A 14,211-nucleotide genomic window follows, 5' to 3' on the forward strand; every position below is an offset into this window, starting at 1 on the left:
AAATAGTAGTGAGAGCATCACTAAGATATGCAGATGACACCACATTACTTGTAAGAAAACAGTAGAGACTTGAGATGACCATTTTTCAAAATAAAGTACAGAAGAAGTATTGGAGTTGAATAGGAAGCAAGATAAAAGTAACAACTATGGAAGTGCTTCAGCTTTTATGCTGACAATGAAGAAATCAAAATTGTAAATTTTTCCATGTACACTAGTTATCTGTACAAATGGAGACTGCAGCCAAGAAATCAGGAGAAGCCGGAGTCTTGAAAGGGCAGTTACAAAAGGAACTAGAAAAGATACTGAAGAGTAAGAATGTGTTGCTGGAGAGTAGGGCCAAGATCATCCATGCTACGGTATTTCTATTTACTGTGCACAAATGTGAAAGCTAGACATGAAGAGAGAGAGATTGGAGCTTTACAGATGCCATGGACTGGCTGACAAATAAATGGGTTCTAGATAAAACCAAGCCTGAATTCTCATTAGAAGCCAAAATCCTCAAGCAAAGTACTGTACTTGAGGCATGTCATGAAAAGACAAGGCTCGTTGAGAAAAACAACAACACTGGGAAGAATTGAAGGTAGCTGGAAAGGAGGAGGACCCAACATGAGATGGACTGACGCAATAAAGGAAACCATGGCCTTTAGCTTACAAGCCTGGGCAGGGCTGTTTTAGGTAGGACCTTTTAGAAGCCTTTGATTCATAGAGGTTGGGAACAGCTTGACAACATATTACTCAGACAGTTACCTAGACCTTTCTTAAGATAATACTACCCAGTTTCCAGACCTTTTCTGGAGGAGGGACTGAACCAACTGTGTCAGTGTTAGGATGCTGCTCAGATCAACGTGCTTATTTTCGACCTCAGTGGATCTCACAACATCTGGGCACCTTATCCATAAAGGGGAACTTAGACTGCACAGAGGCTTTCATTCTCATCAAAGCTTCATTTTGCCCTTCATGGTAACAGGCTTACAAGAGGCTTTGTATTCTCAGTCTGTAGGCTCATTTGATGTCTCCAATATGGATTCTGACAAAGGACTGTTCTTCCTAGGGTGCTTTACCTCTGGGCTTTCCTCCTTTCTCAGGCATGGCGGAGGGGCAGATTAAGCACAGCTGTCTGCCAGTGCCAGTCATTTTATCTCCACTTTAGGAAATATATTTGCTATATTGCAAATAGGTCTCAAGTGGAGGAAAGCTGGCAAATATTTGCCTAGCTTCTAGCCTGTTTGAATGAATTGCTCTTTTGTTCAGTATTGCTCATTCTTTTGGGTGCCAGATGCATGTTTCCTTGAGTTTGAGAGAACTATAACCTAGTTAGCTGTCTTGTACCAGGTTTCTTAGGTGAGACCCTTGCATAAGACAAGTCAAGTCTTTAAGTACAGGTTCATTCTATCCATCTCAGCCAATTCTTCAAACATCTCTGGCTTATCTTACCAGGATCTTCCTGCTTTGCTTTGAGGAGGAAGCTTCTTTAGCATTTTGGTTAGCTTGTTAACCTATGCTTAATTTGGAATCCTTGAACACGGAAGGTTACCACAAGAGTCAAGCAGCCATTTCTAAGAAATACAGTTTCAAGGAATGTTACGTTCTTTTCAAGGACACATTACCTATATCAGAGGGAAGAGAAAATGTTGGAAGTAAAATTAGTGGAGGTCATCCAGAAAGCAGCAGAACAAAACATGTGCTCGGCAGTAACTTATTGCTCTCCAATGTGATTTATTGAGACTTCAGTACTAGTAAATTTTCCAGGACTGATCACTGTTACTGTCTTCTTGTGTTGTCCTCCTACTAGGCTTGGCCTTGAAACTTTAGAGTGATGGAACTAGTATGATAGTAATTCAGGTATTTAATACCAGTGGACTCCATTAAACAAAAAATCCAACAGAAAGCCAAGTCTGTGCTTACCCATCGTAGTGCCTCTACACGGTCTGGATGGCAGTCAGACAGATGCTACATACAAATGGTTGTAGTTATGCTGATGCTTACCTGAGGCCAGGGGGTACGCCCCAGTGGCCAGAGTGGGATTCAAATCTACATATATGCATAGGAGGGAAATATAAAGCTGTTTTATGTTCTTACATTAACCCACCTCCCTGTTATAACCCTTGCCAGAGTAGCTCATGCCTTGTGTATAAATGGTAAATATATTTTGGAGGGTCTTTTTTTTAAAATTCAAACTAGGGCTTCCAGTAAGCTGTTGTGTCACGTTTTGCATAACCTTCTCAAAACAATTAATTCCATGCTCCATTATTGGGCTTTGTACATGCACTCTTTGGTAAACTTCATTTTCTGTTTACTTTCTGTCTTTGCTCCCCAGCGGTTTGCCAGGAATGGTGAAAAAGAAAGGCTCCAAAATGGTGCCATACCTTTGGCTCAGCTCTCTAGGGGCACAATGGGCTGTTCCATTGGAAGCTTCACAACTCGGCTTGTTTTTCCTCTGCCTTTTTTTTTAATGGTCAGAATATTAATAGTTACTTGCAATGCCTACAATGGTGGTTATCACAGTGATAAGTTGCTGTTGAATTGCTGCATGTACTAATTGTCATGTACCAAATTACACAGCTGATGCATGATGAAGAATACAAGCGGGGACTCCTTCTTAACAGCACACAGTTCTCCCCCTGTGCTTTATGCAGCTGAATGTGCAAGTATGTAAGCAATAGGATTCTGGCCCTTAATAAGCAACTTCATGTAACTTTCTGAAGAATGGAGGATTAATAAGGTAGATGTGGGTGTTCAAACCTTCCCCATTCCTGCCTTCTCCCAAGCTGCTATTATCTGCTGGGGGATTGGGTTGAGAGGGGATGGGGTGTCGTTTGTACCAGACGCTTAGTAGCAGCCTGGAGGAAAGAAGCATTAACAGTCCCTGCCAGCCTGCCTAGCACCTCCTTAATCTTCCAAGCAGCAATGTGGGTTTGCCAATGTACTGTTCACCAATTGACCTCCTGTTCCTGGCAAAAGTATCCCTACTGAGATTTCCTCCTTAATCTTGACTACTGAAGTATTCTTTTTTTTTGGGGGGGGGGAGGAAGTGAAGTTGCCTGAACTCTGCTGGTGCTAAAGTTTTCTGCCTCAGATGCTTGTTCTTAAGTCCTCCTGTACTCCCCCCTTCCAGTGCCTCTGGCACCCAGCGAGCGTTTCTGTTCTTGGCTTGCCCATAACTGTTTGAATGGGCGCTGCCTGTATCATGGTTTCTTGACCTTTTCAGCTTTCCCATCCCCTTTCCTTCTGAAGAAGGTATAGTAGGCGGCTAGCATTTAGCTCATTCCTCCGTTAGAGAAAACTCGTTCTGCAGACATCATTTCCCAACATATAAAGGACACCAGTAAATGAAACAGGGAAATGCCACATCCTGTCTGTACCATGAATTTATTTACAAAATCATACATACAACACATGGGAATTTACAGGCCTGGGACTTTGCCCCCCCTGCCCTCTTCCTCTCATGTTAAATACATAAGGCAGGCCCTCACCATGAGGAAGCAAAGCTCCCGGGTGCAAGTGATGCCCTGCTGTAAACAATCGCTTTCCGCCCCATGGAGTAGGAGACAAAGCATACAAACAAAGGAATAAACCAGTGGAAATTATGTGTAATAAAAAGAGGCATGGCCTAATGAGCCAGGACAGAAAGTGGATGTTCTCTCCACCTCCCTTGCCCCACCCACAAAGAACTGTGCAAACAAAATGGAAGACTCTCCTCCTATTCCTCCAGATAAATCTTGGTTTTGCAACGATTGGGGTGGGAGGGTGGGAGCATCCTTATGGCTTTTACTGGCAGAATAGCTAAACTTTTTGCTCAAGAAAGCAATATAATAGTATAAATTTAGAAGCTATGGACGGAAATGGAAAGAGGCTCATCTGCGAGAGAAGGAGCGCGGGAATGAAAGAACAGTCATGGGTAGACAGCATGGCACGGATCAGACTCTGCTTTTCAAGCACCTGCCAATTTTGCAGTCAAGACAAGGGAGCCTCTTGGATTGCTGCTGCTTGTCCCAGGCGGTCCCGATCCCAGCAGGCGCACTGTCAGATGTAGGGAATGGTTCCATTTGCACAGGCTGCAGTGTCTGCCGCCAAGTTCTTTGGTGATTTGTTTTTGCATTTGTTTTTGGCACAGCTTCAGGCTGACAGCACTTCTAACCAGATGGACCCCTGCAGAAGTTGGTGCAAAGATGGTTCCATCGGTTCCTCTTCTCCTCTCGTTGTGCTGCAGGGCACAGTGCCAAGTCCTGCCCCACAAGGGTTGAGCCTAGCACGGGCTTCATCGTGTGAGACCTATCACTCCTTGAAGCCTTGGATGCTGCACAGAATACGCTTCTGATGTCCAGGAAGAGTTACTCCCATTTGTTTCAAGTCCCTTTGAAGAAATGGAGGAGAAAGATTAGTTAGAGGAGGGGACAAGGCTATTACACATATAAAGCACGTTGGCACTCTCTCTAATAGCCCAAATTCAGTCCCCACTTGCTGGGCCCAGAGGTTCAGCAGAAGCTGCTCTACTCAAGTCTGTTCCAAGAAAATTAATCTGATACCAAGAAGAAACTGACTTAAAATTCATCACTTTCTATCTTACAAGTTAAGAGTTGGCAAAGTCATTGCAAGTGGAGAGAGACAACTGTCTTTCAGAGAACTAAATATATTATTACAGACCCCCCCTTCCCAAAAGGTTTTTTACTTGGGTGAGACCATTAGAAAGCCGAGTTTGTTTTGTTTTAAAGTAGCGAACCAGTAAAAAAGACATTTATTTCAGGTACAGTCATAGTATATAATCTGTAACCAATTCCAAATATTCTGGACAAACAAAAATAACATTTCTGAAACAGTTTTTGACTCACACAAATGTGGTTATATTGATATTATTTTCATTTGGTTTTAATTTCTTCATAACTATTATTTTGGGGGCTGGTGTGGCCACTAGTGGGTCCTGGGAGGAGAAAACAAAAATCCAGACTCTTCAAAGTGTCCCATTTCTATTATTTATTTAGTTTTTTAAAATTCTGTGTTTTTTTTCTAAAGAGGACCGAAGGCAGCTTACAATACTACTGTAAAACTATATTAAAAGCTAAAAAAAGAGATTAAAATTAAAAACTAGTGGATAAAGACAGCTTAAATTTGTTTTTAAAATGCATTAAAAAAATCCAGGGAGACCTATTTTTAATAGCCCTTCTTAGGCAGCCAGTTATTGGGGGGGGGGGGGGGAGGCAGACTGAAGAGAAAGGACAGCAAAGATGGGGCCAGCCTGGCCTCCTGTGGGAGGGAGTTCCAGAGTCTGGGAGCAGCAACAGAGAAGGCCCTCTCCTGTGAGGTTAACAGGACTAGCAGAAATGCCTCCTTTGGTGATTTTGATTTTAAAACCCAGGCAGCTCATAAAGGGAGACACAGCCTTTCATATAGCTAGTCTCTAGTCTGAATAAATGTGACAGATATGTACTGGGCCTTAATAGAAATATGTATGTATTGTTTCTATATAATAGACCATATCCTAGTGCTAGTCCCAACGAGAGCAATCCCACTAACTCAGTGGTATTTGCTAAGTGATTATGTTTCTTTCAGCAGTTATTTCAATTGGTCTTTTTCAAGCGGATATGCCCCATTATTTCTTGCATATTTCATTCTTTTTAATGATTCAGGCATGCTCCTAAGCATATGCCTTAAGAAGGAAGTACAGTTTAAATTACTGAGAATTAATTTTGCCTGGATATTTATTTAAAAATTTTATAAATACCTTAAGATTGAAGATTTCAAAGTGATGTTTCACACACAGATAAAGGTACTATATACATGTAGTTCTTAATTAAATACAGTGGTGCCTTGACTTACGAACGCCCTAAACTACTAATGTTTTGAGTTACGAACAGCTCTGGACGTGAAATATTGCTTTGACTTACAAATGAAAAAAAAATGCCTGTCCATTTTTTTACCTAAGTTCATCTTAGGTTAAAAGAAAAAATTCTCCCCCTAGTGGTAGAGCTAATGCTTTGACTTACGAACCATGCCTTGACATAATGACAAAAAACAGCTGGAACGGATTAATTGGTTTTCAATGCATTCCTATGGGAAATGGTGCTTTGACTTATGAACACCATTCCAATATGGATTAAGTTTGTAAGTCAAGGCACCACTGTATACAATATACATACTATTCTTTTAAAAGATGATGAAGCAGAGCCAGACCAGGAAAGTTTATTAAAAATAGGCAAGTCTTCAATATGCATCCAAAAAAAATAGTGTTTGGTGGTTCCTTTCTGGTGCCGGAAGGCTGTTCCACAGAGTGGCTGCCCTTGGATTGAATGTCCTGCTCTGAACAAGAAGCAGATTTCCAGAGCACATGGAATCGCTAGAAGGACTTCAGATATTCACAGGACTGTGCAATAGTAGTTTAATGTTCATGTGTGTGTGTGTGTGTGTTATTTATTCTAAACTACTCTTGTCACCTTTTCTCGAACCACAATTCAGTAAGCAGCGAAAATACCTGGAGTCACTTATATTCATCCTGGGAAAAGTTTTCTCTTGTTTGAATATCTGGGCATCACACTGCTGTTTCAGGCATAGAAAGGGCCAGCAAGAAGGTGGCAAGAACAGCTGTGACAGTACTTGCTTGGGCAAGAGCCACAGAAGGGACCACACATTTAAGGATCTCACTGTAAGCTTACCCTTCCAATGTGGCAAGAACAGGAAACTAAAGATTGTTACAAGTTTTTCATCCTGTGCATCTAAAGGCCCTTGCAACTCGATTTTAAATCATGCCCTGGCATTTTATCTGCAGTCTCCATGTTTGCTATTCTCTCCTAAGCTAGCAAAGCAGAATCCCCAAGCTGGGCGGCCCGCACTTACTCAGCAGAAAGCTCCAGGATGGATTCCATGGTGTTCAGGCCAGCAGTGCGGAAGTTGATGATGTAGCGTTTCATGCGGATAGATTCCAACCACTCTGGGATAGACCGATAAGGAATCCCATCGGACCCACTGCAGCTGGGGAGACGGAGGGTCACCCTACAGAACGACAGCTATTATCAGAACAAATATGCCGTTTCAAGTTAACAGTGTGCATGAGGGGACCAGGAGGCCCTTCAAACTAATCAGAGGGAGAGCATTTTGGTGCTTTTTTGTCTATTGACAATCCATTGCTCTGGCAGGCTGAAGCTACAATTTTTATCTTTTTCTGCTCCATAGGAAATGCGTAAAAAATGTCTCATTTCCACATTATCTAGGAAGGGCTTAAAAAGAAGTGCTATTTCAGGCAAGGTATGGTTCTACAAAACTGCAGGAAAACACAGAGGGTGATAATATATAGAATTCCAGTGGCAGAAAATGAATTAAGTATAATTACTATAGGCTGTTGGAAGAATTGTTCTTAAGGTGGAGTTCCCACTGCTCCGATCACCCTGTTGAATCACTTACCTAGGATCAAAGTCAGCCACAGTTCGAAGTAAAGGTGGGTTGCAAATAAAGTGCTCCAGCTGAGCATGGATTTCTCTGAAGCGGGGCCTGCGTGCCCGATCGTAAGACCAACACACTTTCATGAGGTCATAAAGGACAGAAGGGCAGTCTACAGGTGGGGGGAGACGGTATCCATCCTCTATGCTTTTCATCACCTGCCCAGGTAAAAGAAAAGAGATCACTGAAGCTTTTTTTTTTTTTTTTTTTTTTTTTTTTTTGGACTTATATACCACCCCATAGCGCTACAAGCACTCTCCGAGCGGTTTACAATTTAATTATACAGGCTATTCCCTAAACATTTTCAAAGGGAAGCTGGAATTCCTGATGAGGCTTCACTTTCTCAAGCATGTTAAGTCAAAATGCTGGGAATCCTTTGGGACTGGGGCTACACTGTTGTGTTGATAAGTCAGATAAATCAGTTTAGAAAAAGGGTGTCATCAACCTGCAATCACTTCCAAGTAAAATTTAAAAATAATTATACACATAGGTGTGAACACTGTACACGATGCCAGCATCTTCACCTGCGTTTGAGAAGGTAAAACACATCCTTTCAGATTATATATCTTGTGACATGAGCGAATCACTGAAAAAAACAAACACCCCCACCCAACGTTTCTTTGTTTCTAGTACCAAATTGGATCCAGCAAAATTTCTGTGGTCAGAAGGTCTCTTGTGATCCGATTCAGCAGAGGTTTTCTGCTGGCTGTACAGCAGAGGAAGAGAGATTTCAGCAGTTTCATCTTCCCTTGATATTGTAACAAAAAAAATGCTTTTCTGGAGTTTGGGGGACCCTTGAGAAAAGAGAGGGAGAAATGCTTGGGGCTACCAGGGGAGGAAGAGGGAATTGGCAAGTCACGACCCCGCCCTCCGATTCCACCCTTGGACGTGTTGTGAGTGGACCTGTTTGGAAATGTTCAGTGCAGACCCAAGCCCAGTGTTGCTCATCCTTTGGAAATTTATGAAACTTTAGTTATTGATGAATTGCCCAAAGCTCAGTACTGATTGCTGGCAGATCTTTTAAGTAGGGCTTCCCAACTATGGATGTTTCACTGCAAAATCAGGACCTAGAAGAGGCAACGGTTTGGCTGTGGAAAACCAAAAGCACATATTCTGTGTTTTGAGGCAGATCTATCTTTATTCCCATTCTGGCCTGCTTGACAGCTGTTGGTTTCCCTTCCTTTCTTACCTCCTGATTGGTCATATCCCCATAAGGCTTGTCACCGTATGACAACACTTCCCACATGACAATGCCAAAACTCCAGACATCACTGGCAGAGGTGAAGATACGCTGGGCAATGGCCTCAGGGGCTGTCCATCGGATGGGGATCTTGCCGCCCTATTGAAAGGAAAGCGGTCTCTTTAAATGGAAACGTGGCCCTTACAAACTGTGAGGGTCCTACCCCCACTGAAATACAACTCTTCAGTCTTTTTACTGAAATGTAAAATTGTAAAATGACTGACTGTAAAATGAGGCGAGCACTTCCAGAAATAGCAGAATAACACTGTTTAGGTGGTGTTTTTTTTCCCCTTAATCCTTGTGGTACTTCTGAAATGAGGATAATCATTTGGGGGGGGGGGTCACCTGTGCACTTGATACAACAAACCTGCCTCCTCCACCCTGCAGTTTTTCCGTAACCCTTTTAGAGGTATATCAGGAATGAATATATAAAGGGAAAAAGAGAAAACATGTTGCTTTCCATTCTGCTCCCTCCCCCCCCCCCCAAAAAAAGTATGCAGTCAAGAAGCCCACTTGAACTGAAGGGGTTGAATCTGAGTTCACTCTGACAGTGTGTACATCTGTTACCCAAACTGCAAAGCTCAAAGGAATACAGCAGGAGAGAGGCTGCTACCATTTCTTTCTTTAAATTTACTGAATTTATAACCCCATTTTTTTTCATGCATAATGCCCCAGGTGAGCAATAATAAAGTATGCAACAAAAGCAGCCAGACAACAAAATCAGTCGTTTTAAGAATAAAAAGCAACAGCAGAAATGAAGCAGTTCTGAGATGATGGGACCAAAGCATGTTTAACTAAAAAACGCCTTTGCCTTTACGACATCATGATGCCTTCAAATGCAGGATGTGATGCTGTGGGCCAAGAAGCTTAGTAGTTGCGCAATACTGACATTGTGAAGTGACTACAGTACTTGGCTTCTGTGGGCTATCCTCAAATGCTGGTGGACTAAACAAAAGTTTCCTATGTTTTGAGTAAAACCCAGTTTTGTACCATAACAGTGAAGAAAAGTCAACATTTAGTCCCCAACCTGAGAACAGGAAACCCAGTGGCCTATCGATATTTCCAAGAGGGATATCAAAGTCTTTGTCCCGATTTAAGGGAAGGCTTGCTACATGAAAACATACGGGAACAGGCAGTATGCTTCTCTTGTATATGAAGTATAACTGCCAACAGGAAAACATCAGTTGAAATGAGTCAGTAGACCACTCTCTCACTTCGATTTTTCTACATACTAGAGACCAACATGCTGTTTCCTTACTATGTGATTTAGGTTCTGGAAAGGTACAACTGATGGAAAATACTGAACTGAAACAAACTCTCTTCAGTTCACAGATTTTTCATTTATTCTTGCATAGACTGCCACCGCCAATATTCCCTTCAGCAAGGAGCATCCCACTTGGCTTGCTTCCACATTACCTTTGTTTCGTATGTTCCTTCTACATCATTTTCCAATATTCGTGAAAGACCAAAATCGGACACTTTGCACTGAAGGCTGTGAGATACCAGAATGTTACGGGCAGCTAAATCCCGGTGTACATAGTTGCGGTCAGAGAGGTAGGTCATCCCGGAGGCGATACCCTGTAGCATGGTTACTAACTGTACTGCACTGAACTTGTCCATGTTCTCCTGAAATACATGCAAGACACAAAAATGAGCTCAACTGGTTGTTTCATGGCACAAAAAGCCCTCTGGAATTACTGGCCAGAATCCCAGTGGAGTTGTATGTCAAAGAAAGTGAAACTGTGGCAAACAGCCACCATTAGCAAGCTGCCAGTAGCATGCATGATGTGATGTGATCAGACACCTTGTTAATTAGCTGCAATGTGCTGCCATTTGACTTCCATGATCTTGTTTACTGTAAAGTAAGATCCCAACGGAATTCTGGGAAATGTCACATGTAAGAGGAGTTAAGTTGTGGCATGCCTTCCCTTAAAAAGGCTTGCATTGCAATCTTATTGGCAACCATCCATTTTTATGTTCCTGGCTTTTTATTGGCACTGATCCATTTTGGCTTTTTAAAGCTGTGTGACATTTTCAGTTCTCATACTGCTGCTGGATCTTTCTTCAGTATTACTTTGCTGTCTGCAACTTGTAAAGGTTTTTGTGTAATTTATATATTTTTTTTCTGTTGTATGGTTTCATGCTTTACTCTGCTTACCCAAGAAAAGAAGGTCATTCATTCAGAAATATGAACCATCTAAAGGCTTCGTCTAAACCAAGCACGCACAATTTGTGATTTACTGAAACAAGATGAGAGTACTAATATCCACAGACTGTGATCTGCCTGGTAAGTGGCCACTTAGTTTGATCATACCAGACAGATCACAAGGAAGTTTACAGAGTTGCTAGTGGGCCACCAAACAAGGCTGATGACATTCAGACATTCAGTGAGGGGGGAAAAAACACCCAGTTTCTTTCCCTCTTAACAGGTGTCATTCTCACTGAGGTAGTGAAATCGCCTCTGGGTAGAATCTGTTCAGAGGAGAGTGGGGGCTGATACACATAAACTGTTTTCTATCTTTTAAACAAGCAAACAAACTTGCTGCATTTATAGAATGCTAGCAGAATGGGAGAGGGATAGACAAAGCATGGGTATATCAGCTCAGATAAGACTAGGAAGAAGTAGCTGACAAATTCCTGCAACAAACCAAAGTCCAGCCTCTTACCCGTAAGAAAGTGTCCAGGGCACCATTCTCCATGTATTCTGTGATAATCATCATTGGATTTCCTGGGGGGGGGAAGGGAGAATAACTTTACTACTTGGTTCTTCAAGTTTCCCTCACCTTCAGTTTGGCAGAGGCTTTAACCACCCTCCCTTTCTGGCTCTGTGAACCTGCTGTGCCCATCCATCAAACAGATCCATCCCTCTAGGAACAGTGATACATCTCCTGGCTAAGAGCAGCTCTTCAAGGTCAAAACAAAAGGATCTGCAACCCGAGATCCTCTTAGCAGATATTCTGAATGCAAAGCTTGTGATCTACGTCTTTGAGCTGCGGTAGGTTCATCTCCAGGAGCCTCACAATCCTTGGTGATTATTTGCTGCAAGCCTTTCCCATCCCATTCCCCCTATGGATGATTATAGACTATCACAGCATCGCCACTGAGCTCTTACGTTTTGTGACCACGCCTTCCAAGCGGACAATATTGGGGTGATTGAACTGGCCCATGATGGTTGCCTCACGCAGGAAGTTCCACCAGGTTGAATCCGAGTAAGTTGACTTCAGTGTCTTGATGGCTACAACAATACGTTCTTTTCCTGGGAAGCGTAGGGTCCCCCGGTAGACCTCGCCAAACTCTCCTATGGAATATACAAAAGGGTGGGTGGGTGAAGGTTATATAGAAGAATAGCAAAATGGCACTCCCCAAGAGAGAAACATTAAGGCCCATTGACACTTACCTTCACCAATAACAGTCTCAATGTTGACAACAGATGGGTCCAGTTCCTTGGTGAATTCTAAGACTCCCTTGCTGGGATCCTCATAGGGCTGGAGGTCTACATAAGGCTTCAACCAGATCTCATCTGCAAATAAGAGCCATCTTTGTAAATGATTTTGTTTTCTATTGAAGGGCAGAATATGTTCATGGCTTCAGAAGCAGAAAAAAAAATAACTTCCCCATTCTGAATAGATAAGGAAGCAGATGTCCTGGAGGTAAACAGAATCTGCTTTCAAGCAACGATGCACAGGGATGCACGATGTGAAGCTTGGAGAATGGAACGGAATATCAGACAGACAATTGTGTGTGTGTGTGTGGGGGGGAATAGGAGAACTTCACAACTTCATCCAGTGTTCCACTAGGCATGCTACTCCCACCGCCTGCCTCATTATCAACTTTAATAACCATCAAATACTAATACACTCTGCTTATGCAGGCTGCCCTCCACACTCTTACAAGGGGTATAATTGGCAACTACGTAGCTGACATCAGTAAAGACCTAATTCCTGAAAGTTTCCTTGTGCAGAGTTATACATGCCATCAAGTCAATTCTGACTTATAGTGATCCCTTCCAGAGTTTTCTAGGCACTCAAGAGTACTCAACAGTCCCTTCTTCTGGAGACACTCTGGGATTCTGCAGTTCCCCCAAGGATACCAAGGCTAGCTCCTCCCCTGGAGGTCACAGTGGACCTCCAGGAGAAGAACTCCTAACCTCTGGCTCTACAGTCAGGGAGCTAACTCACTAAGCTATCCAGCCAAAGGTATACAACAGCAAATCTAAGACTGTTTCAGAAGAGCAAGCACGGCTCCTGGTGGGACTAAAAAGGAGCAGAGAAATGGCAAGGGAGGTGGCACCTCACTTTCCCACGGCCCATTTCAGCATACCAATCCTTATCCACCCATCCCACCTTGCCCTCTGCCACCTTTCCAATCTGCGCCTGTCTTTGCAAATATTCTTGGGACCAGTGAGGAAAGAGTAGCACCTCTATCCCTCTCCAATCATCTTCCTCCCTGATCACTGCACTCAAGTTGCCTTTTGATAGCCCGATATGGTCTTCTGCCTCCTTTGCATGCAAGCCTATTGTAGGGACCTCAGATCACCCAACCTGCTCGTGTGTGTAATTGCTACACCTGACCTCGGGGGTCTCACCTCGGTTGTAGCTGGAGTATTTCTGGCATGGCCGTGCACGACGGTGAGCTTGCCTAGAAGGGACAAGAAAGAGCATCAGGATGAAGCCCACAAACTCTTCTCACCCTACCTTTCGCCAGAGAACTGAACAAAATAGATAAAAATGCCAAGAGGATTTTCCTGCACTGCTTCCACCCTTGAACAAGGGCATATATTTACCTTCGCCGACAAATGAAGACTCCTAGAACCACACTAACAGACACCAGGATTCCAAAGATGATGGCGACAATCACTCCTCCCGAGAGCATCCCAGTATCTGCAAGGACAGAGGACCAGTTAGAGGCATCTTTCTGGCATTAGATTCACCCCACTGGTACACAGAGATAAAGGCACATTTGACTAATTTATGGCAGACCAAGGGGATGTGGCCTCCTGCCACAGATTCTGTGTTGCCCACTTGGCACCGAGTGTAACGTGGAGGCTTCCTTACTGCATAGAACCAAATATCCTGTAATGTATATCTTTCCCATCCTCAGGGGACAGTTCTCTTTCTGAAAGTGTTTTTTGTTGAATTTTTTTAAAGAATGATTTCTAGCTTTGCATTTGCACATATACATTAATGTATATGTAATTGTATTCCGATGGCTGTCCCCATTCATCCTCTTTTTCATGATGTGTAAGTAGTTGGCTAATGAATAACCTTCAATTCACATCACAGACAGTATGGACTTTCCATTACTGGAGCTCTTGGGAGCCAGATTTTGTTTTATTTTATTTGACTGTTGGATGTGACCTGAAATAGCACAAGCGAACCTCACAATCCTGCTGCCCTATGTGTTTTCATATACCTGTGAGCAGAGCAAGTGTTAAAACCCAACACAATGAGCAGGACAACTCTGGGTGTGCTCTTTCCCTCCAACGTTCAACAGCAAGTTCTTGTTTATGGATTCCTTACCTAGAAGGTCATTAGAAGGACTGT

At 42.9% G+C, this 14,211-nt stretch overlaps 1 protein-coding gene across 1 annotated transcript in view; it reads right to left on the minus strand.

The window, feature by feature from the left end:
- Positions 1-3,350: 3,350 nt before the first annotated feature.
- The window catches only part of EPHA1 (EPH receptor A1), an 86,396-nt gene continuing 75,535 nt past the window's right edge, over positions 3,351-14,211 (minus strand). The window contains exons 9-18 of the mRNA XM_020815522.3: positions 13,452-13,548; positions 13,254-13,306; positions 12,066-12,188; positions 11,781-11,966; positions 11,335-11,396; positions 10,085-10,294; positions 8,618-8,767; positions 7,393-7,586; positions 6,829-6,984; positions 3,351-4,354 (exon numbers count right to left, since the gene is read on the minus strand). Coding sequence (XP_020671181.3) covers positions 4,276-4,354; positions 6,829-6,984; positions 7,393-7,586; positions 8,618-8,767; positions 10,085-10,294; positions 11,335-11,396; positions 11,781-11,966; positions 12,066-12,188; positions 13,254-13,306; positions 13,452-13,548 — 1,310 coding nt within the window. The 3' untranslated portion in view covers positions 3,351-4,275. The remainder of the gene's footprint in view (positions 4,355-6,828; positions 6,985-7,392; positions 7,587-8,617; positions 8,768-10,084; positions 10,295-11,334; positions 11,397-11,780; positions 11,967-12,065; positions 12,189-13,253; positions 13,307-13,451; positions 13,549-14,211) is intronic.

This window comes from Pogona vitticeps, chromosome 2 (assembly GCF_051106095.1).
Source record: "Pogona vitticeps strain Pit_001003342236 chromosome 2, PviZW2.1, whole genome shotgun sequence".
NCBI lineage: Eukaryota > Metazoa > Chordata > Lepidosauria > Squamata > Agamidae > Pogona > Pogona vitticeps.